The sequence below is a fragment of the Meleagris gallopavo genome, chromosome 2, assembly GCF_905368555.1.
Source record: "Meleagris gallopavo chromosome 2, MGAL_WU_HG_1.1, whole genome shotgun sequence".
Lineage (NCBI taxonomy): Eukaryota > Metazoa > Chordata > Aves > Galliformes > Phasianidae > Meleagris > Meleagris gallopavo.
In genome coordinates, this window is record NC_139405.1 from 63952223 (window position 1) to 63975636 (window position 23414).

Below are 23414 nucleotides of genomic sequence, written 5' to 3' on the forward strand. Positions count from 1 at the left end.
CCCCCTTCCAACTCCGGACATTTAATTCTGCGATATAAAACCACAACTCCCTCGATCTGGTGTGGCAAGCTTTAATTTTGGAAGAAGTAATGACTATGCATGCTGCTTTGAACTCCCTCTGGAGCAAGGATCCTGAGCACCAGCAGTGGCAGCGCAGGGCACACTCCTGGGATCACCGGCAGCTGGCTGGTACTTCTACTACCCGGTATCCTGTGCCCAAGGGGTACAGGGCACAACCCCCGCTAACCCCAGCCTTGCATACAGGGCCTTTCCCCAGTGAGGGGCAGCAGAAAGCGTTGAGGAAGGGGCAGTTTCCGGACGGGAGGGCGCTGCGCTTCCAGCAATACCCACCGCCCCAGCCGCCATGCGGTGCAAGGGCAACACGCCACGCATGCGCCAGAGGACCCCGCTGAGGGGCGGGGCGAGTGGCGAGGCCCGCTCCCTCCCGCCGGTGGGCCGTACCACTGTGCGGGGGTGTGTGTGGAGCGTGTTTCGTCTGGCGGTCCGCTGGCTAGGCCTCCCTGCTGTCTCCTATTCGGAGTGAGTGTGAGGCGAAGCGATACAGCACGGGACAAGCGAAGGAGAGACTATGTTTAGCCGCAGCCGCGTTGTCCGGTACCTCCTCTCGCCACCTCCCCCGCCTGTGGCGGGTTGGGCGTGGCCCGCTCCCCCAGCTCTCCCCGAGGCCCGGCTTCGCGAGTTCCCGCTCTCTCGCGCCCGCCTCCTCCCGCCCCCTCCCTCCTCCCTCGGTGCCGGCTCGGTCTCGCCTCGGCCTCCCGTTCCCTCCTCCCCCTGCCCCGACTCGTCCCCGGCGCGACGGCCCTATGGCGTACAGTCAGGGCGGCGGCAAGAAGAAAGTCTGCTACTACTACGATGGTGAGCGAGGTTCGGGGCGCGTGTGAGGGGAGAGCGCCGTTACCGCTGCGCGGCGCGGCCTCCTCGCCATTGCGGCCGCCCCCTGCCCCGCGTAGGCGCGGGGTCCCGGCCGCCATCCACCTGCGGCCCTGCTGGGCTCCGCCGCGGGGCCGGCGGGACGGGACAAGGAGAGGAACGGAGGGGGATGGGGCGGGAGCTGCGGGGCCCGAGCGATCCCCCGCTGAGCGCTGGGTTTATTGTTACTCCCCCTCCCCCCCACCTCCCCAAGAGAAAAATGAAAAAGGAGAAAAGTTGGGACACTCCCCTTCATCCGCTAAACGTGAAGGCGCTGCCGACTCTGACTCCTCCCCTACAAAAAAAAAAAAAAAAAAAAAAAGTTTAAAAAAAAAAAGAAAAGAAAGAGCCGGGGCCGTGTGTGGGTTCGGCACCTGGATGTTCCTGCGGCCCGGGCCTCGTCTGGGTTACAGCGGGGAAGTGCGGGTCTCCCCGGCCAGCCGGCAGCGGCGGGGCGCGGCCTTGCGGGGCACAGCGTGCCGGGGTGCCCAGTACCGAGTGCTGAAAACCGAGTTGCTCGCTGGCCTGCCGAGTTTGCACGTTCGTGTGCGTGATGGAGCCGCCTGGCAGCTTCGGAAAGTATGCAAGCCTCGCATTTAGGTTCCGATATCTGCGGCAGCTTGTTCGTGGTTTGCTCTGGCTGCTGCAGAGAGAACTTTTCCTTATGTTCTGTTGAGTTTGCATTTGTTTTACTTTGCTTTTACTTCCCCTCCCCTTTTTGTACAATGGATGTAAACTCGGTGGTCAGAGTACTTAAAAGATTCCATTTCTAGAATTGTCTCCTCTTTTAACCGTTTCTTGAAATCGGTGTATCAGGCTCTTGTGAGACCGAGGCTGTTGTATCCCAGCGCTTTGGAGGTCTCACCATTTTGGGAACGAAGAGCAATTGCCAAACCCACGAAGATATCCAAAGTGGCTGTTACTGTAGCAAGGCTGCCATTCTTGGGAAATGGCAGAAATGGGGCCTGCCTTGGGCTTGCACTACACCGATGGAAGCAGTGTGGTTGCCGCCCCCTTCTCTTTGTTGCTGGCTCTGGTTCTTTGTTCAGCCTAAAGGAGAAGGGAGGCCCCTGTTAGGGATAGTTTTGGTGAGACTCGGATCTTACTTTTTCTTGGCAAGAAGAATCAATTTCTGCTGTGTTGAAGGGAATGCCGAAGAATAGGTTAGAAGCATTCTGCTTGCAAATGTTTGCATCTTTGAGTTTGGATTTTTTTCATTGTATTTTTTTTTAAGAGCCAGGTGGTTGTCATTTGATAGGCATAAATATCTTCAATTTTGCTGATTCCTGGACTTGGTACTAGTTAGTGTCAGCTCTGTAAACAGCCCAAAATCCATACTAAGGAAAGAGGTGGGAGAAAGTGGGGAAGGGAGAAGTTTTGTGATAGCAGGATAATGGTGACTTGCTAGCAGCTGGAGCTAATATCTTGCTTAAATCAGTAGCCTACAACTATATGCAGCTAACAGAGTATCTGTTATTACACGCTTTCCCTCTAAAAGAAATAAAAGGCGTTGGAATGTTTTGGCTATCCTTTTTAATTTTTATTGTTGAACAGTTGTTTTACACTTCTTTTGAAAGTAGAGTTGTTAGAAGAGCTTTTAGAGTTAATACCTGTGTGGTGAATGCTTCCAATGCTAATTTGTGGTTCATCTGATAATTTTTACTATTTTGTAACATCTTATACCAGCAAAATCTTGAATTAAACTTGAGGGGTACTTGAAGCCTTAAATAACCCCAAACCAAAAAGTGCAAAGAGGCACAGTATTTCTAAGGATGTCATAACTGCAAAAATGACCATTTTTTGCCATATTTGTCCTTCCACAAAGGCTTTCACTCAGTTTCTTTGAGAGTATGCACCAAAAAGTGTTGAAAAGCATTAGAAGCGTATGTGCATGTTCTTTGAGGTGCAGTAGACTCCTACATATTCTTTGTGGTAATCAGTATGGTTGTCATCTCAAGTTTCTTTTTCAAATTAGCCTGTCACTTACCAAGTCTTGATTAGTGTGTTGCTATTAACATGTATTGATAATTATCAGTACCCACAACCAATAAACTTGTGGTAGATAGGAGCTTGATTTCATTTTTCTATAGTTTATTGTTAGAAAGTGTTAGATACTTCCACTTTGCAGTTTGTAGCATGGGTACCTCAACAACCTATTTCAAAACAGGTATGCATTGCCCACAGCAATGAGGACAGGACCCAGATGGTCTCTCCAGCTCTGTATCCTGTACAACAGAACACAGTTCTAAGGAATCACGCAGCAGCTGACATGGATATAGTTAGTGATTGTATTTGTTCTAAGCCAGTGCGGTAACAGTATTGTTTAGATTGCATTTCTTGCACAATTTAATGTGTATTTCCAAAAGGCTTTACCTTCATGAGAAATTCCAGGGATCTGCATAAAATGTGAGTGGTTCCACCCATAGAGGTGAGACTAAACGTGTATTAGTAGTGCAGCATATTAGTATACTCAGATGCTGTTTAAGTATGTTAGTACTTCAAGATTAACTCGTGTATCTGCAGACTTTAACTGAAGAGTGTTTTACAGAAGTGATGCTTTGAACTGTGGCTTCTAGAACTGCAGTGGTGGCCAACCTATGCTGAAGGTTCAAAAAGCAGAACTTTTCCAGCTTAATTTTAAAAACTAGAACAAGAGGGGAAAAAATAAACAAAAACCCTGAAGTCCATAGATACAGGAGTTTAAAGTCTATTTAAATATCTTTGTTGGACTCATCAGGCAACAATGATTATTTTCTAGATTTGTCTTTGCATGATTTTGTCTGTTCATGTTGCAGAAAGCCAATCCAAATGTAAGTACCACTAGTAAGATTTTTTTTTTTGTGGTTTCTATTGTGGTTGTGCTTCTGTACTTACAGCACTTATGAAATATCTTGTGATTTTATGCTAGCTATGCTTAAAATGAGCAGAGGTATGATCTGTGTGCATAAAAAATTTTTATATGCCAGTTACAGGATAAAACAATGTCCAAATGTCATATATTGCATCCTCCTTCATTCTGCTTAGACCTTTTGAAATTAGTTGATTTACTTGTCTTGTTTCTCTAAAACTCTTGGAGAAGATGGTCTTAGCATACTTCTCTGGGCTTAGCTACTTTTCACAGCCTGTTGGGAATCTCTCAAATGTAACTGAAGTACCTTTCAAGCATGTAGCCTCTTGTATCTCTCTGTTATAGAATACTGAACATCTGCAGACCTTGCTGAAGCCCCTGATAGAGAGGTGTGTCACATTCAACAAAGGAATCATGTGGATTTGTCTTCATTTGATGAATTGACAGGTTATTAGTATATTAGCATATTTGAACCCAGGGCATGGCAGTATATGTAATTTTCAGGTAGGTTTTCGGTCATTTGTTGGTACAAGCCATTTAGCTGATAATGTTATTGGTATAGAATGGTCTTTGAAGCTTTTCTGTGGACAAAATAGATTTCCCTACTTTCTGCATATGCTACTTCACATTTTTTTCCTCTACTTCATGATTCAGTTATGTTTTCTTTTGCACTTTCCATGTGCACCCTCACTGGTGAGTGATTAGAAATTATGCTTATAGCACTTATAACACTTCTGTATGCCTTTTGCTCTGGTTTTGACAACTTTGGCATCAAGCACTCTTGTGTAGTCTGCAGTAGTTGTCTTTGTACTCAGCTCTACTGTATCCACCTCTCATGTATGTGTATATATATATGCTCTCATCTTTGCTTTTCTCTCTCTGAGTACTCCAGTAAGGCTGTGGTGTGTTTGTTTTGTTTTTTTTTTTTAAAAAAAAAGGAAGAGAGAAAGGTTCAGAATATGTGGAGGTAGTGCTCCTTCATGGGGTAAAGGAGAAGAAGACATTTCTAAGCAGCCTTACATGGGATAATGTTTCCAAAATGGTGTTAACAGGCTAAAAATCAAGATGCCAGTGCCAAAAATGGAACCTCTTGCATACTTCTTCCTTCCCTATTCCTGCCAACATATACATCACAGAAATGCCTTGAAACTTAATGGACTTCTTGTCCACGTGTTTCAATATTTTTTCATGAGGGTAATGCCAAAACCCTCTTTGTGTTGATGATGCAAGACTTGAAAGATGCAAATAGTATTGCTTGTCACTGAGGTGTGTGATATTGAGATCTATTGTTAGTCATTACAGCTGACTTTTAATACAAAAGCATCAATATGCTTCCACTAGCTGTTCACTAGCAGGTCTTCTCTCACTTAAGCATTCATGAAATTTGCCAGCTTGCTGAATCTTTTCAAGTTCTACCTTGTATCAAAACCATTAATCATAGCTTTTAATTTTTTAAATATATTTAGTGATTGACTTTTATTCATTTTTAAGCATATTCTGTGATGTATGGTGTTCAGGTGATATTTGATTTTGGATGTTTAAATGATGCTTTTATCGAGAGATACATCCCAAATATACTCAGGAAGCATGTTAACACTGTCCTTTCTTTTATGTAAGATAAAAGAACAAGTCTTACCTTTTCCATTATATCAATAATTTCTAGTCTGCTTCCTTGTACATTAACATTTTGAGTAAAACGTTGGTGATAATCACTGTGTGTTGTGTAATTAAAAATTTAAATGTACATAAAAAAAAAAAAGTAAAAACTCATTACATCACAAATGCATTTGGGGGCGAAATTTTCTCAAAAGCACCATGTTATTTAAAGCTATTATGATGGAATTATTGTCTTCAGAACTTCAAAAGTCTTAAGATCTTGTTAGCTTGAAGTTTTTTGAACCTGTAAGATTAACTTGGTAAAAACAAGGTGGGGTTAGTAAAAGGTGGTTCTTGTAGTAGTTAGTTTCAAAGAGTTCTTGAAGCTCTTTGCTAAAAGCAAATGTAGAACGTATTGTTTTGCACGATGTTAGGAGATGTTTTGGTGGGAGGTATAGGGGTGCTGTCCTCTCTTTTTAATACCTTTTGTTCTTGGCCTGCCTGTGAAAACAGTATAGGGTTGCAGTATCAGCTAGACTCTACCTCTTATTAAATGATGTGCTAGTTACCATTTACTTACTAAAGTTAGGAATGAGTAAAATCCTTTGAAGTTCTTAAATAATAGTGTTTTTCCCATTGATATGAGTTGATGAAGAGAAAGACATTGAAGAGAAAGATGTTGAACAGTTCTTTTCTGTTATGGCTGCTCCAGAAATAATAGCTTCTATTCTATTATGTTAGTCCACAATAACAGAGATGGATGTTGATAGAAGAGGTTGAACATTCCCACCAGTATTCAGTTACATGTTGTTGCCATGTGACAGATGGCAGCAGAGGGGCAGTCTGACAGAATGGCGTCTGACATGGCAGTCCAGTGTGACATGGAAGCAGAGGTGTGTCATTGAATTCCTCCATGTGGAAAAAATGGCACCCACTGACATACACTGATGTTTGCTGAACATTTATGGGGACCAAACAATAGCTGTGAGCACAGCGAGGTGGTAGGTGATGTGTCTCAACAGTGGCACCATTGACATGAAAGAAAGACAAGCTGCATTCCAGTCGTGTACAGCTGTCACACCATGAAATGCAGAGTGTCTGAATCAGCTCATCTACGCGATTTAGCTAATGGTGGTGACTGTGTTTGAAAAAGTGTTTTGTAGCTGAGAATTTGCTCTATCAAGTAGTGTTATTGTGCTCTTTGTATCTGTTGTATTTTAGGTAGAAATAGGGGGCGTTACTTTAGGAGCAACCTACATAGATAGCTTTATGTCACAATACATTAGGCCATATCTATTTTGTGAAGTGTCCTTATTTACCCTATTACTTCAAAAGCTGAAAGTTGGATTTTTAGAATCCTTTGATATTTCTAATCTTACTATAGTGCTTGCTCTTCTTGGTACTTGGTGATGCTATTGGAGGCTGATGTTTTCCCTTCCCGGTGACTTAAAGCTCATGTTGAAGAAGTAAAACTACAGCTGCTTTGTAGCAGTGCTACTTCTTACCCTTTTCTACTAAAATATGTGAAATTATGTTTTGAAAACAATGTTATTTCTTTTCCTGTAGGCTGGAAAAATTTAGTGAAAAATTGTTGAGAAACGTGAAAGAAAAGTGAAAATTTTCAAGAAGAAAGTAAAATCAGTAATACTACCAAGGAATTTCCTCAGAAGGAAAGAAGAGCTATTGCAAATAACTGACAATGTGAAAGCCCTTGACAACTGAATATATGATTAGGCTTGTCCATGTCTCCCAAAACATGTGGAACATAAATTCTATTCAGAATGGTTTGTTTCTTGGGAACATCTGCATTTGGGGCAGAGAGGTGTGTTCTCATGCGGTCCAGGCAAGAAGAAAACTTTCTGGCTGGTGACAGTAGCCATTCTTTCTTCTTGGAAAGAAGTGATCAATATGTTATAGTAACCATGTGTCTAGTCACTATCCAATTTGACAAGAGTAGGGTTCATCTGGGTTACAAGACTGTTAATCTACTGTGGATTGGATCCCTAGCAGCAGGTGGTTTGGAAATGTTTGTGGATGTGATTACAGCAGTGGGTTTGAAGCTAACTTCTGAAGTGTAACTTTTAGGATTAGCTATGAAGGGCAGAGTAAGGAAGTATCTACTTAAAATCAGTTCTTAGAAAATGGTAGGTTTTACTACAGCCTCTGTTGTGGTATAATGTCACTGACAGTGGTGGTTTCTGCTCCCTTCATAATTCCAATTTTGTTTCCTGTTATTCAGTTTTCCAGTTCCATCCCATTGTCTTGTTAATTCATGACTTGAAACCACTCTAGGCATTTTTGTTCCCCCACTACTGTTGGCTTGTAGTAAAGGTCTTAGTTCTGGTCTTTTTTTGCCGTCTGCTTAAGCTTTTATGGGCTATTTGTTTTCCTTGTGGTCCATTTGAAAGAGTAGTTTGTTCATATCTCTTTTTGGAATCATCATATTTACTTGTCTTTTGGGAGTGATTCTCCTAAGTAGCAACAAAAACTTGTTTTGTAATGTCAGTTCATTTCTGTAATATTGACAGGTGATATTGGAAACTATTACTATGGACAAGGGCATCCAATGAAACCCCATAGGATCCGAATGACGCACAACTTGCTCCTAAATTATGGCTTGTACAGAAAAATGGAAATTTACGTGAGTATAAGCAATGGAATGTTTACTGAAGTGTGAGGATAAGCAGTAGACTGTCCACTGACGTATTGTAAGTTGGCTTCAAGTATTCTTATACAGATAAACAGGGAAAAGTGGGAGTAGAAATAGAAAATACTTACTGTATTCAGTGCTCTCTTACTTACAATTTTAAAAAGATCTCTTACTTAATCCTGGTAAGGTTTACAGATTGCTGTCCCTTTCTGGAAGAGGTAAGAAGCAACACCAGTAGAGACTTTGATGGTATTTTTATTATTATGTGGGGTGAGATTAGTACATAATGAATTTAGTGGGAGCAAACTAGCAGAGTAATCCTTGCTTCATGTAAAACAGCACAAGTAGTAGTTTCGCTATTCTCCCTTTGGAGTAGCTTAGATTTCTTTTAAGCTGTTTTAGTTAATTGTTAACTGGTTTTGCAGCAGTGCTCTAATTATTTCCATAACTTACTCTTGTTATCAGCGACCCCACAAAGCTACTGCTGAGGAAATGACCAAGTACCATAGTGATGAATACATCAAATTTCTCAGATCAATAAGGCCTGACAATATGTCTGAGTACAGCAAGCAAATGCAAAGATGTAAGTGTCAATATTAGGTAAATTCTGTGTTCATATGTGTGCTTTATTGGTTGTGTTATTTAAACCTAAATATTCAGCAGTGTGATGTTATGAATAGTAGCTACATTAATTTTGAGTCTTTCTATTAAAAGCAGCTATGTTCAAAGAAATATTCTTGAAGCTTACCAAAGGACTTGCATGCAGAATGTCTGCTGGATGCAAAATAATACTTTCTGTAGACTTAATGCACTGGGTTAAACATTAGTTGTGAGCGTTTGCAAAACTGTCTTAGAAATACCTTCTAATGCAAAATCTTTCTGAAGAATAAAAGATTGGCTTAAAGAAGAAAAGTAAAATACTAAAATGTGTAAAGGTTAAGAGATGGAGTTGACTCTCCTGTTGGAGAGAGAAGGTAAAAATTGTACGTTACTCACTTTTCACGTTTTCCGTTAAGTAGTTTTTCAGATTTTAGAAGTTCAAATTACTGTTAAAAATAGAGTTTCACACAGCTCTACCAATATATAATATGTGTTTGTAACTCTTTACAGTGCCTTATTCTCGATGTTTTTTCCAAGAAGTTGCACATTTATTAATACAGTGTTAACACTTGTTCTAAAACAGACAAATCTAACTTATTAATGAGACAAAGCTTTCTATAGAAACAAAGAAAAAAACATGCAAAAACCAGTTTGGAGTCATTTTAAATGGTAAAAACCATACCCACAGTTGAGTTTGATTGTTAGGAGTTGGGGCAAACTTTATATTTGATTCGGTGTTCAAAATTAGGCCTGACAGAAAAGGGGAGGGGGGGGAAAGTAGTTGAAATGCGAAATGAATTCTACATTTTTATGTGCTACCCTTGCCTATACTAATGCTATTGGAATTGTATTTTTGAAAAATAATGTGTTTCTTGCACAGTTAATGTTGGAGAGGATTGTCCTGTATTTGATGGCCTGTTTGAGTTTTGTCAGCTATCAACTGGAGGCTCTGTTGGTAAGTATAGGTTGTTTGCCAGATATTTTGTAGCTTTATTATGTTTATGTTGGCAACATAAACCCTTGATAATGTAGAATCTGAAGCAAATACAAGTTTGTTTTGCGTAGGAACACAGAGATTAACAGTTACTTTATCTACCTCATATTTGACAAGTTGTATGTCAGTATGGGTAAGGGATGAGATCTGGATCAAGTATGAGATTTAATGACTTAAAAATGAGATACTGTTTCCTATAACAAATTTCAAGACCTTCAGAAGTTTCTGACTGCATTTCCTTTCAATTTTGTGCGTGTCTTTTTACAGCTGGGGCGGTAAAATTGAACAGACAGCAGACAGACATGGCTGTTAATTGGGCTGGAGGACTTCACCATGCTAAGAAGTCAGAGGCATCTGGTTTTTGTTACGTCAATGATATTGTGCTTGCCATCCTTGAATTACTGAAGTAAGTTTTATGATGGAAAAAGATAAAAATTATTTAAGGTGTCAAACTTTTTGATGTTTTAATATTTGAAGGTATGGATTGTAATTGTAATTTTTTGTCAGTTTTCGTTGCTGAACTTGTACAATTTCTTGATGACGAGAACTCCCAACTCTGTCCAATTTGGCTTCAGCAAGAAGTCTAAGCTAAAATGCAGACAAGGTGGAAAAAATAATTATTAGGAGATAGGTTTAAAACACGTTCTTAAAGTACTTTTTCCGCACAAGAATAGCGAACTTCTAGATCTCACTAATACATGAGCTTGAATGAAGCAGAGGATGACAATAGATTAAAACAAACAAACAAACAAAAAAACAAATTAGACATTATCTTGGGCAAGAGATCTGTAAATGGAAGTTAAAGAACCAAAAAGTGATGCACCCTTTAAAATATCATATGCTGTAATTGTAGATGGCGGGTAACAGATTTCAAAAAATGTATAGGTTTGCTTTCTCCCTGTAAATGTTGTCTCCTGTTGCTACTCATGGAGACAGAATAGCAGTCAAGATGGCCTGACCTTTTGGGCACTTAAGCCTTAGGTGTTTTGTTCTCAGTCATAGACCTTTTTGATCTCTCAGTATGCCCTTTTATTTTCTGTCTTTCAAGCGTTGCTAGTAAACAGGAATGCTAAGGAAAATCATACACTGAGATTTCTTGGGTTGTTACGCGAGTTAACGTGGCTGTTAAGAAAACAATGAAGTAACAGCTGTGCTGCTTTGGTTGTAGAATAAAAAATGATGAGGGAAGTAATGTAGAAGTGATTGCAAAATTACCTTCAAGCAACAGTGCATCAATAAAAATTCTAATCATTAATATCAGTTATAATATTTAATGGGACTCTATCCCTTCTAATAGCATAAGGCTCATTTTTTTACAAAAAATATTCTTATTCTTGGCATTTGACTGCTTGGAGGTGGAGCAGCTGAATCTGCTGGTGGCGGGTGGTAGAGGGAAGCAGCTGTAATCAGGAACTGATTTAAAAAATGGAAGAAGTTGCTAATGGCACAGATATTTCATATTAAAACGTTCATTTTAATATGCATATATTGAGGATACAAGGAGAAGCTGAGCGAGTTCAGGTTCTTCATTTTACAGAAGAGTAGCCTCAGGGGAGACCTTTTGGAGGCTGTCCAGTACCTAAAAGGTGGCTGGAGGAGAATTCTTTATCAGTGAGTATAGTGATAGGACAAGGAGTTACAGGTTTGTGTTAAAATGGTAGATTTAGATTAGATGTTAGGAAGGAATTATTTACTATGGAGGTGGTAAGGCACTAGAAGAGGTTGCTCATAGAGGCTGTGAATGCTCCACAGATGGAAGTGTTCAAGGCAGGGTTTGATGGGGCTTTAGACAGCCTGATCTGTTGGAAGGTGTCCCTGCCCACAGAGGTGGTAACTAGGTGGTCTCTTCCAGCCAAAACTATTCTATGATTTTATGATTGTGTCTCTGCAGTCTAACAAAAGCAGTATGATTTTTCTGTGGTCCAGTTTTGAGTATTATTTTTTAAATCTTTACTTGTATGTGAAGGAAGTAACCTTCCAAATAGATATGGGTTATGTCATCATAAAAAACTGTTCTGCTTGGTATCTTGTTAAGAGAAAAATCTTAGAACACGTGAAACTATGGCTGCTCTGTAATCTATAGCACTGTGAAAAGTTTAGTGAAAATGTCTTCTGATGTTGATAGACTTTATTCTTTACTCAGCGGCACGGGATTTAAGGTATGTTTAGTGTTGTTTACTGTTGTTTTCAGTGCTCTTGCTGTGAAGCAACTTTCTTTATCCCTCTCAAATAAAATGATCTGAAACTTGCACTATTAAAGAACTATTAAGCCATATCGTGGTTGTATGTTAATGATAAGTGCAGTACAGTTGGAAACAAGAACATGCTTATATTTTCAGTCCTTGCAGAGGTCAAAAAGGAAAGTTGATGAAAAATATTAAAATATTGTTTTTTCGTGGGCTGGAATATGGATTATCCTTGCTCCTGGCACTGATTCTTCAAAAATTCTTGAAAAGCAAACACAAGGTGTTTTATTGCAATTATTGGCAATTATTGAGAAAGACAAAAGTGTACCACAAAAGGGGTAAATTCTAAGGATCTGGACAGCAGAAGATGGTGTGAATAGGATTAAAAGGTAAAATTACTACTGACTAGGACAGCTCAGTTAAATATTGAATGTGTTGCATAATAAAAATCACTTAAAGATGAGCTTATTTTCACAATTATCCAAACTGTACTAATAATTCTGAGAGTTACAGTAACTTCAGAATTATAAACTTTATTATAATCTGGGATTTATTTATATTTTTCTGTGGTAGGTATTGATATGAACATAACAGAAGATTGTGATTTCTCGTGTGTGATTTTTTCTTTCTAGGTATCACCAAAGAGTGTTGTATATTGATATTGATATCCATCATGGTGATGGTGTTGAAGAAGCATTTTATACCACAGATCGTGTCATGACAGTATCATTCCATAAGTATGGTGAATATTTTCCAGGCACAGGGGACCTTAGGGTAAGATTGAGCATGAAATTTCATTGCGATAAATTCCCTCTTATGCACTTCCTTGTGGATACTATTTTAGTACTGTTATCACAATTATATTCCACAAAAATACACATTTTCTGAAAGTGTACCATGTTAGTCTGAAGTAATAGTTGTTGAGGAACCTTAGGAAGAAATACAGGATATTGGGAAGCAAATTGCTTACTTCTAGATAAGTTAAACCATCTCTTTGACTTCTGGATAAATTGTCTGAGCAGTGTGGTACACTTGTAATTACAGTCTCTACATTTCAGTTCTGCACATACAGAGGAAAGTAGCTCTTTGGACATCACAGGGCTTCAAATCTTAATTCAAATCTTAAAATAAATTTATGCAGTAGTTTAAGTAGTCACAGTGTTTCACATGCAACTGTACTGGGCTAGGTTTGGTTAGTAAGACAGTTGGTTCATTTTTTTATTATTTCTTATGTTAATAAGGTACATTTTGAATTTTAATGCTGCTCACTGCTGAAAAACTTCAGCATGCTCCACAGATGATTTACCAGCATCTAACATCTAACTTGCAGAGGGGAATAGACTGTGAAGCATTATTATTTAAGTTGCTGGTAAATCTCTAGCAAAGCTGAGTGACAAGTAATTTGCCTGGCTCTTAAGATTTTTTTTTTTTAAGTAAGTTAAGTCATTCCTTTTGTTAGACTCTATCTCATCAGAACAGGAAGTTGTTCCACTTTGCAACTTGAAACATGATTTCAGATATTAATATATTCTTCACTTGATACTCTTGCATTCAGCCTCTCTTTATGACAGCACTCCAAGGATAAATCAATTCCTTGTTAGCAACTTTGTTACTTTAGTTTCTACATGCAGTTGTTATATTGGAAAACTAATAAAAACTACTAAAAAGCAGAAAGTGTTGTGTTCAGAAGGTATTAACTTTATCTTTACACTGATTCGAGTGATACAGATACTTGTGTTTACAGTAACGCTTCTAGAATGTGTATTTTGCACTGTGTGATGATACACAGTGGACAAAGCAGTAAATCAAAGCTGAGGATTAAGTCAGTGGGGTGCTGAGAGTATTCATTTCAATTTGTTTTTTGGAGCTGATTGTTTTTCTTAAATTTTGTTAAACTGCTTTCTAAGTTGATTTAGGAAATCAGATTTGGTGTCGTTTTTTTATGCATGTGATTTAACTCGACTGGCCACAAGGTGGTGGTGGTGCTTTAAACAAAAACATAGCGCAGATCAGGATTTTTATAATGACTAGCTTTTGTTGCTGAAATTGGCTAGATTTTCTTTTCTCTTTTTTTTTTTTTTTTTTCTTTTTTGGAGGATTAGATATCTTTGTCTTAGAAGCAGTACTTCCTATTGACAGAGGAGTTTGTGGATTTTTCACCTCACCACACCCAGGACAAAGAATTAAAAGATACATTTGAAAAAAATAATATTGTATATTATTGGGATTTTTAGCACAGTGTCAGTGACGAATAGTACCTTAGGCATTATAACTTGTTCTATGCTGCTAGATAGTATTTTTGAAATGAGCATTGTCTGCATACAGACTTAAGCAGGCTTCATTACAGCTAACTGCATATGCCACCCTCCTATCAAGGAAAAAAATGCAGCAACTTTTTCTTATCTCTAGAGTTTGCAAAGCTAATTGAGCTAAGTAACTAATTTGTTTTGGAAAACGATTTTTGGAAACCATTATTCTGTTGCTTGTTTCTGCTCAACTTGATTTTCTTTTGGCTATTTACATCAACTTTAATAACCAAATCTTAACCTTGTTGTCAGTGGTTTCTGCACAGGCTTGTTTTAGTAATTTCTGCTTGGCCTATTTTGCTGATCTGTTTATAGTTATTTGATGTAAAAACAAATTATGCAAGAATTCATATTTCTGCGATTGTAGAACCACCAATGTATCTCATTTACAGACAGGTTGCATTCTTCCATTCTTGTTCAGCTGTATTCACCTTTTTTATTTTAGAGAAATGAATAGATATTTAGCTTTCTGTCTTTTAGAATAAGATGGACTTAATTTCTTTTATATCTGAAAAGCAAGGTACTATCACTTTAGGAAAAATTGGCTTCTGAAAGCCTAGATCTAATTTTGGATTACTGACATGCTTCAAATCAGAGACGTGTTTAGCAGGGGTTTTCAGTGTTGCTTGCAATGCTGTGAACTCTTATAATCTGCTGGAAGAGGATCTGCTGCACTGGGCCATCGAACAACAATAAAAGGTGGCTACTGAAAAGGGTACGTTGCTGTTCAGTATGCTGTGAAAAATGCATTTTTCAGGAAGAGGAAAAATATCCCTGACTATTTCAACACTTTCAGTTGATAAGTTTAGTGTTGCTGGGTCATCCTGCTAGGGACTTGGAGTTTTTCAGGGGTGTAGGGCCTCTTACTGCATATTGTTATTTGATGATAGTTTATAGCCAAACTGATTATGTTATATCTTATTGTCTTCCCCACTGCACCTTGATTAATGGCAGAGAACTGCAGTTTGCAAACTGGATCAGTTTCTGTCTTGTTTGGTGATGAGCTAAAGGGAGAAAATAGGAATGTGTGGCATGTGAGTATCTTTAGGTATTAAGCTGATAATCAATGGAAGAATCCAGAGTTGATTCACTCAACGTTTATTTATTATTATTTGTTTATCAAGACTTCTAATACGTATGTTGTCCAGGAATGCCATTTAAATAGGTTTGTGTAGTTCCTGAATTGTCAACTGATGAAACTGAGAATAATCTGCCTGAGTTTAGTTTGGTTGGGTTTTATTTTGTTTTTCTTAGATTAGAAAGTATTTCTTGAAGGCATCCTGTAACTGGCTTCAGTTTCTTTCTCCTTTCTATTCAACAAGTGCACTATCCTATGTTTGGACCAGAGAATACAGTTTTAAACACCCTCTCAAATAAAAGTCTTATGTATTGTGCATCTTACCTTGCTTTCAGTTCCCTTTGCTTTTGCTCAGCAGTTTTTGCTGGGCCAAATTGATTGGTTATATGTCGTCTTTTAATCTTATGTTTTTCAATTAAAAAAAAATCACATGTACTTCGTGCAAGTGTTGTTGGCATACAATTATTACAGCTCAAAATGGAAAATCAGAATTAAATACAGTATTTCGCCTCTTTTTCCCCTCGTGACATCAACAGTGATTCAAAATAGCTCTATGTAGTCGTATAAAGTTCTTTTTTTCCATGATACCATTGTGTATTATTACAAGAGTAAGAATGCTTTCCATCTTTACTTGCAGGACATTGGTGCTGGAAAAGGCAAATACTATGCTGTCAACTTTCCAATGAGGGATGGTATAGATGATGAATCATATGGACAGATATTCAAGCCAGTGAGTGTTTTTCTGAACTCTTTGGTATTATGTTTTTTTCATTTTGTGGTTTTGTTTTTGTAATGTGAATTAACAACTGGATTTTTTATATTGATTATAGATTATATCAAAAGTAATGGAGATGTACCAGCCCAGTGCTGTAGTATTACAGTGTGGAGCAGATTCATTGTCTGGTGATAGGTTGGGGTGCTTTAATCTTACTGTTAAAGGTAAGCAGAAAAGTGTTTCTGTTTGCTCTCTGTAACTTTTTACTCAAGAGAATCTTCTACCTGTTGTGTTATTTTCCAACAAAATTGTGAGATGAGGACTGAGTTGGAGAGATTTTGTTCATTACCACGATTAATCACCTCTTTCTTTATTATACAGAAATGACCAAAGGAAACCCAGAAGTTGTCTCTTTCTATCCATCTAAAAAAGTTAAGAACTCTGGTTTCCCATGTTCTTCCTAGCCACTCAACTGATTCCCTTTCTTCTATGTACAGGCTTTTCTGTAGCTTTAAAGCAATGTCCTACAATGACAGGATGACAGCAGTAGTCCTACTGCAACACTTACTGTGATGGGCAACTAACAAAACTAGCAGGTCTCTTAGTAGGACTCCTAAACATCAAACATCTTGTTGGGCATAAAATAGGTATTACTGAAATTAGAATACTGATTGCATTGTTATGTTTATGCTGTTGTTTTTTGTACTGAGCCTCATGGTAGCATTTGCTTTTAATAAACTTTGTAGAATTCACTGGTTTTTACCCAAAAGGATGGTTCTTAGAATTGAGATGAGAGGTTAATTTAGCAAACAACATAACTTAAATGGTTAATACTAATATTTATAAAATGTTAAATGTATGTTGAACTGTTGATAAACCTTGAATCCGGTCTATTTGAATCATTGATTTTTCTGGGGTTTATTTTTGTGTTTTCTTAATGAGGCAATTAGAGTTTTGTAGGCAACAGTATAGTATCTGTTGGGTCTGCAGTGTTTCAGGGTTCTTTTCTTGATTTGCACCAGGTGGCAAAGCTCCTTCAGTTGCCCATACAGATCAGATTTTTTTTCATCTTACATATCTTGGAAACCAAGAGAGCTGCTGCCTCCTACAGATGCCTTTCAGTATGCTGTATCTACCTGGACTGTGTACTGTCTTGGCACCAGTTCACTCTGTAAGCAAGACTTAGCAACCTTTCATACAGGTTCAAATTTAGAAGTAGAGAGGACCAAGTACTGATTTACTTTTTTTTTTTCTTCCCACTTTGTGTTTAACTGAGAAATTATCCCTAGATTTGTCACTGTCTTTTCATAGCAAATATCAATGCAAAATACAAAATGCTCATTCTAAGAGCATTTCAGAACTGCAGTAATAAGAGACCGTCATGCAAAGTCTCTGAAAACTGGGGTGGCTAATATTTGGTGTTTTACATGCTTCTTACCTGTAAATCTTGACTTGTGAGATTGTGCTTAGTTGTAGAGGGTGACAGTTCTGTTTTACTTGAACCAATTCAATTCTTACTTGATAAGTATCTCTTATAATGAACTCTAAGTGTATAGGAATATATGCAAATCACATTTTTCTCTTTAATAGGCATTTTGTATATATTGTCAAATATTTTTGTTTGTGACAGGTCATGCAAAATGTGTGGAAGTTGTAAAGACCTTCAACTTGCCATTGCTGATGTTAGGAGGAGGTGGATATACTATTCGCAACGTTGCTCGATGCTGGACGTATGAAACTGCTGTTGCCTTAGATTGTGAAATTCCTAATGGTAAATATCAATCCACAAATTAATACCTTATCAAGAAATAATCATGGGAATGTTAAAGTGAAAGGATAGTTATGGTAATATTTACCAAGTGCTGCAGTGTGCCAGTTTAGAATGAGCTATACAGAAAGCTATTGTTAAGGCTTAGGAGATAACTTTTCAGTAGCTTATACACAAAACAAACGTTACAGGTTTAGGGCTTGCTTATGCTTTAATCACTGCTTTAAATTACCAAATTGCTTAGTATATATTTTATCATATGTTTGACAGTGTTTTGATTATGACAGCACAGACCTGTGTAGAGTGGGTACTGCAGATATAGTGTTCATGAGAAAAGGTTGAGTATACAAGTACGCATTTTGCCCAATAAAACTTAAATATTTCTTCATTATATCTTTGACCTAAAAGTGTCCATATCAACATCATCTCTTCCATTTGTCTCAGTTTTGGTTATGCAAACTCTTAAAGCTTTTAGAGTGAAAAGAGCAATAGTTAGCTTTTTTTAAATACTTGAATAGTGAAGTCATTTATTTGAGGAATATCTCCATCTATCCTGCACTCCCTGTAATTCTGGCCAAGTATGTTTCTGGACATATTTTTGGAAAGCTTTTCTATGAAGTTGGTGTTTGAACTGTCTTGTTGCATCAGCCATTGGCTTTCATGTTGGACTGCAGTTTTACTGATAACATTTTGATATACATAGGTCACTCCAAAAGTAATCTCTCTTACTGCTATGGAAACTACAACAGATATAAAAAGAACAATAATACTATTTGATACAGCAAACTCTTAGCTACAAAACACTATTTTTCAACATAGTCACCCTGAGCTTTGCATTTTTACCAGTGATGTATAAGAGCCTGAATACCACACTTAAAAGTGAGCATCAGCAGAGATTATCCACTGTCTGTGTCACCGCTGCTGAAACATGCTACCTACCACCTCACTTTGCTCACATCAGTTGTTTGGTCTCCATAAATGCTCAGCAAGAGCATCAGTGAATGTCAGTTTGTGCTATTTTTTCTGCATGGAGAAATTCACTTCCACACCTTTGTTTCATCGTTTCATCTGCACTTCCATGTCAGATGCCATTCTGTCAGACTGCCCCTCTGCTGCCATCTGTCAGATGGCAACAAACTATAACAATGTTGGTGGGAAGGTTCAACTTCCACTATGCTACCGTTAGCATCTGCCTCTGATGTCATGGATCAACATCATAAAACAGGAAACATTACTTTTGGAGCAGCCTTTGTACCCATCATGTGTTTTACTGGAGGAATATTCTGACTGGCACACATAAGGTAACTTGGAAGTAGCTATAAATAATCATCAGTTAATCATACCTCATCTCCAGAATTAGCATTTTTAATTATCAGATTTGTTACTTAGGCATTGTGTCAGCATGTGTTCTAACGTGATTAAAGTAGAACTTTATTTCATTCTTTTTGTATTGTGTTGTGCAAAGAAAAAATGTTTAACTTAATGTATTGAATAACTTAGAGAAAAACACAAAGATTTGGGTAATACTTTTTGTGTTTTGTATTTAAAATGATTGAAATCACCATTGGGTCACAGTTGTCTTTTCTGTTCTGTTTTATAGAATTACCATACAATGATTACTTTGAGTATTTCGGACCAGACTTCAAACTCCATATTAGTCCATCAAATATGACTAATCAGAATACACCAGAATATATGGAAAAGATCAAGTAAGTAGTGCTTACCTTATTTGCCAAGTATGTGTATGAGTTTTTTTCCAGAAGTTTAATTTTTGCACAAGTTTCCCTATTACACACTGAAAAAGTACTGAATAGAAATGACGTTTTTTCCCTTTTATGAGAAGATGAACTTTTAATTAAAAAGTCTGTGCCTACAACAGTTTCTATGCTTAGGAAGTGCTGACTACTTAAATATGAAAGCTTAAGACTCAATTTAGATTTTTTTTCACTTCTTCCAGCAATTAAAGAGATTACTGTTGTATTTGGCTTGCTATTTTGATTTTGTGCGAAGTTTATCCTATCAGGAAAGAAGCTGTGGTGTGCACTGATTATTAGGCTTCCAAATTCTCAACTCCCTTGTCTAAATACAAATTGATTGTCATTCTTTGTAGCTGTCAGCCTTAAAAATAAAAATAAAAACAAATCACATGAGTAGACATCAGAAACTGTGCAAAGATAGTGATATGCGTGCAAGAAATTGAGACACTGTAGTTTGACAAGTCCACAAGATTTGTGAGGTACTTTTGACAAGCTATAGAGATAGTGTTCCTAGGCTTTGCTGCTTCTTAGTTCAGTTTATACCTACTTGCATCATGAAGGTTTGTTTGCAAACTACTGTTGTGCTTCAGAAATGGAATAATACTTACGAATAATCAAATCTGTACTCATCTAATAAGAGATAATTGGTTAACCTGAAGTACTCATTGTTTACAATGATTTGTTCCTAATTTGGATTTAGAAGAAGGTCATGTAATAGAAACAGGAAAAGAGACTGTAAGGATCTCATACAACCTCAGTTGCCATTCACACTTTGAATTGTTTAGAGGGATACTGAGACAGTTGTCACAAATGGTGGTGCTTATAACCTGCCAACACTTCACTCAAACTTCTTTGGATCAGTAATTTTGAGTCTCACGTTATTTGTCCTTGTTCCTGCATGTGGCCCTATGGAGTGTGGGATCTATCAAATCAGTTAGCTTGGACAAGAATGTCTGTCTACTCTCACTTAAATGGCCAGTAAGCAATCTCATCCAAATGGATTGCTTTTGATCCCAATCTTGTTGCTGCACACAGCATGGGAGTAGTCATGCTTTAAGTGTCTTTTTTGTCACGCTTTTTTTCAGAGACTAGTTTATTATCCAGCCTGATACTCTTGTCTATTAAATAGAGTAATGTTGTCACCGGGGTCAGCCCAAGTGGGAAGAACACCTACTGACCTAGTGGAGAACTGAAGATTGAAGTTAGTTTTAAACAGTATAAGTTTAAAATTTAGAAGAATGTGATAGCAAAATAGGCTGTGAATACTAGTGATCTGCTGGGGATGGAAAACTTTCTGAAAACTTTCTTAAAGAAAAGCAAGTTAACTTTGCGTGCAGTATTTACAGAATTAAATACAAAATCCAAGGAAATGCTACTTCTGTGAAGTAGTAACTTTATATTACTTACAGGCAACGCTTATTTGAGAACTTGCGCATGTTACCTCATGCACCTGGTGTACAGATGCAGGCCATTCCTGAAGATGCTGTTCATGAAGATAGTGGAGATGAGGATGGAGAAGATCCAGACAAACGCATTTCAAGTAAGAAACACTATAAAGTCCAAGTAGAGTCATCCTAGTTTTAACTATTCAGAACCTCAGTCTTAGAAATGTGATACTGGAAAATTGGCAGTTGGAGAACTCGTTTCCCAAGTTAAGAATTTTTGCCATTGGTCTACCAGTTCTGTGATTATTAAAATGGCATATGTGCCCAAAGATTAATCTGTAAAGGAGTTTCAAGAACTGCTCGAGAGTACTTGAATCTTATGGAGCGAGTTGTTGCAGTTTATTTTAATATGCTCCAGAAGCCTTAGATGAGTTGCAATGGAAGGACTTAGCTTCTGACTTGCTATTCATAAAAACAGTAATGAAATAAGTGTTTCTGAAAGTAAATTGTCTCTCTGATTCATAGTATATTTTTACTAGCTCTTAATTTAGTAGTTGTTCTTACGTCTATGTAGTCAGTCTGTATTCTAACCTTTTTTGTTTCATTTCATAACTCTGCATCCTAGTTCGAGCATCTGATAAGCGCATTGCCTGTGATGAAGAGTTTTCAGACTCTGAAGATGAAGGGGAAGGTGGACGGCGAAATGTTGCAGATCACAAGAAAGGAGCAAAGAAAGCTAGGATAGAAGAAGACAAAAAAGAGACAGAGGACAAAAAAGCAGGTAGGATTCTATCGTTATTTTATCCTACTTTTTAGAGCAACAGACATCTGTCCTGCTGGAAGAAGGATACATTCTCTGTCAACAGTTATTTCACTACTGAAAAGGTGGTTGGTTTTTTTTATCATATCTTAAAAATCAATTTTAAAGTTTAATCAGCTTCACCATTGATTTTAAGATGCTGCTATTCATCCTGAAATAGTATTTCCGTACGAATTTGAAGGATAAGATTAGTGTTGTTTCTCCCCTGACTCGAAGCTTTAAAAGCCAGGGGTTTGTTAGGGTTAGAAAAATATATATCTTTAAGTATGTTACGCAAATAATTTGTTCCTTTTTGCTTTGATGGAGTGAGGCTGCTAGTTTTCTTCTGAAACTGAAGCTTGATAGGTTTCTAGGAATAGTATACTTCAAAGAATTTTTGGACTTTTCCAGTAAAAGACTGTAGCATAAGACTATGAGACTGAACCCCATGAAGCTTTGGGGAAAATGCAGGTGTCAAAACTAACGAACACTGTTTTGCCAGTCGAGAGAAACTATGCCTGACTCAATTTGAATCTCTTGGTGCCATACCCAGGTAACTCCACAGGATGGATACATTTAACACTATATGTCAATGAGCAAGGTTACTTTTTTCTTTCCCTAAAGCTGTTTCTCTTAGCTGCAATTGTATCTATGAAGTATAGCTGTTCCCGATCTTTTTCCTTCTAAAGTTCACTTGCATCTCTTCATATATTTCAAACCACGTAATTTTTATTTTTAGATGTTAAGGAGGAGGATAAATCCAAGGACAACAGTGGTGAAAAGGCAGACACCAAAGGGTAAGCAATTAATTAAAGTCACCTTACTGAAGAGCATTTAGTAACTTAAAAGTATTCTTAAGTATTGATTTCTGTACTGATCCCTCATAATACTAAAGATTTAAGACTTAGAACAGTACTAACTCAACACTGCATTTCTGAAATGGTTAATCTAAAAAAATCATGCATCTTAACAGTTTATTTTTGCTTTTGTACAGAGCAAAATCAGAACAGCTCAGCAATCCTTGAACAAAAGATAGCCTCACATCAATTGCAGAACATAATGCTAGAATTGGAGAATACCTGAAGGAAGAAGTTTTCATATTGAGAAAGACTGCTGATTTCATTTTTGTACTATTTGGCATGGACCGTATTTATTTTCAAACGGCTTTGTTCTGGTTTTTGGCAAGTTGTATTGTGAGTTTTCTAATTATGAGGCAGAAATTCCTTTCTTCACCATGCTTTATGTAATAGTATTTAAAATGGATGTGAGTTATGTTAAATGTCTAAACTGATCTATTAAAGTAATTTGCCTTTCCTGAGCTGATTTTACCTTTTTTGTAATTTTATCTTTATTAAAAAAAAAAAAATTGTACTTGGTTGTCTTCTGTCCATCATTGAACTAAAAAGACAAAGCTCCATATAAGTCGAACAGATTTGCATTTATCTGTGAGTAGCTGATAGATTTAGATAGACAGCTGGTGAATATTCAAGTTGAACTGTGCTGTTTCATGTACTTCAGTGGCTGCTGCCAAGAGTGACAACAAATGTGAGTACATGAGATTTGAACAAGTTGAATAAATGGGGGAAGAGATATTTGAATAATATGGTTGTATGAACTTGCATTTTGGTACAGAATTTTAAAACTCAACAGCAAAATGCCTTGTAGTGTCCAAGAATCTTTCCCACCATCAGAATCTACTCCCCAGACTGGCTCATTTGCTGTAAATTAAATTTCTATGTGGTCCTCTTTCAAAATATACAAGATAAGAAGTAAAGGTTTGGCTGTAAATAATAATCTGTCCT

The 23414-nt window shown here is 37.7% G+C and overlaps 1 protein-coding gene across 1 annotated transcript; it reads left to right on the plus strand.

Moving 5' to 3' along the window:
* The first annotated feature begins 710 nt into the window (after nt 1-710).
* On the plus strand, nt 711-22983 carry HDAC2 (histone deacetylase 2). Its single transcript, XM_085217447.1, has 14 exons — nt 711-876; nt 7903-8015; nt 8490-8607; nt 9505-9579; nt 9886-10024; nt 12437-12578; nt 15826-15918; nt 16019-16127; nt 17534-17674; nt 19272-19380; nt 20838-20968; nt 21439-21594; nt 22352-22409; nt 22607-22983. Exons 1-14 carry the CDS (start codon nt 825-827, stop codon nt 22635-22637), a joined length of 1467 nt encoding a protein of 488 aa, XP_085073573.1. The 5' UTR covers nt 711-824; the 3' UTR covers nt 22638-22983.
* The last annotated feature ends 431 nt before the right edge of the window (nt 22984-23414 follow it).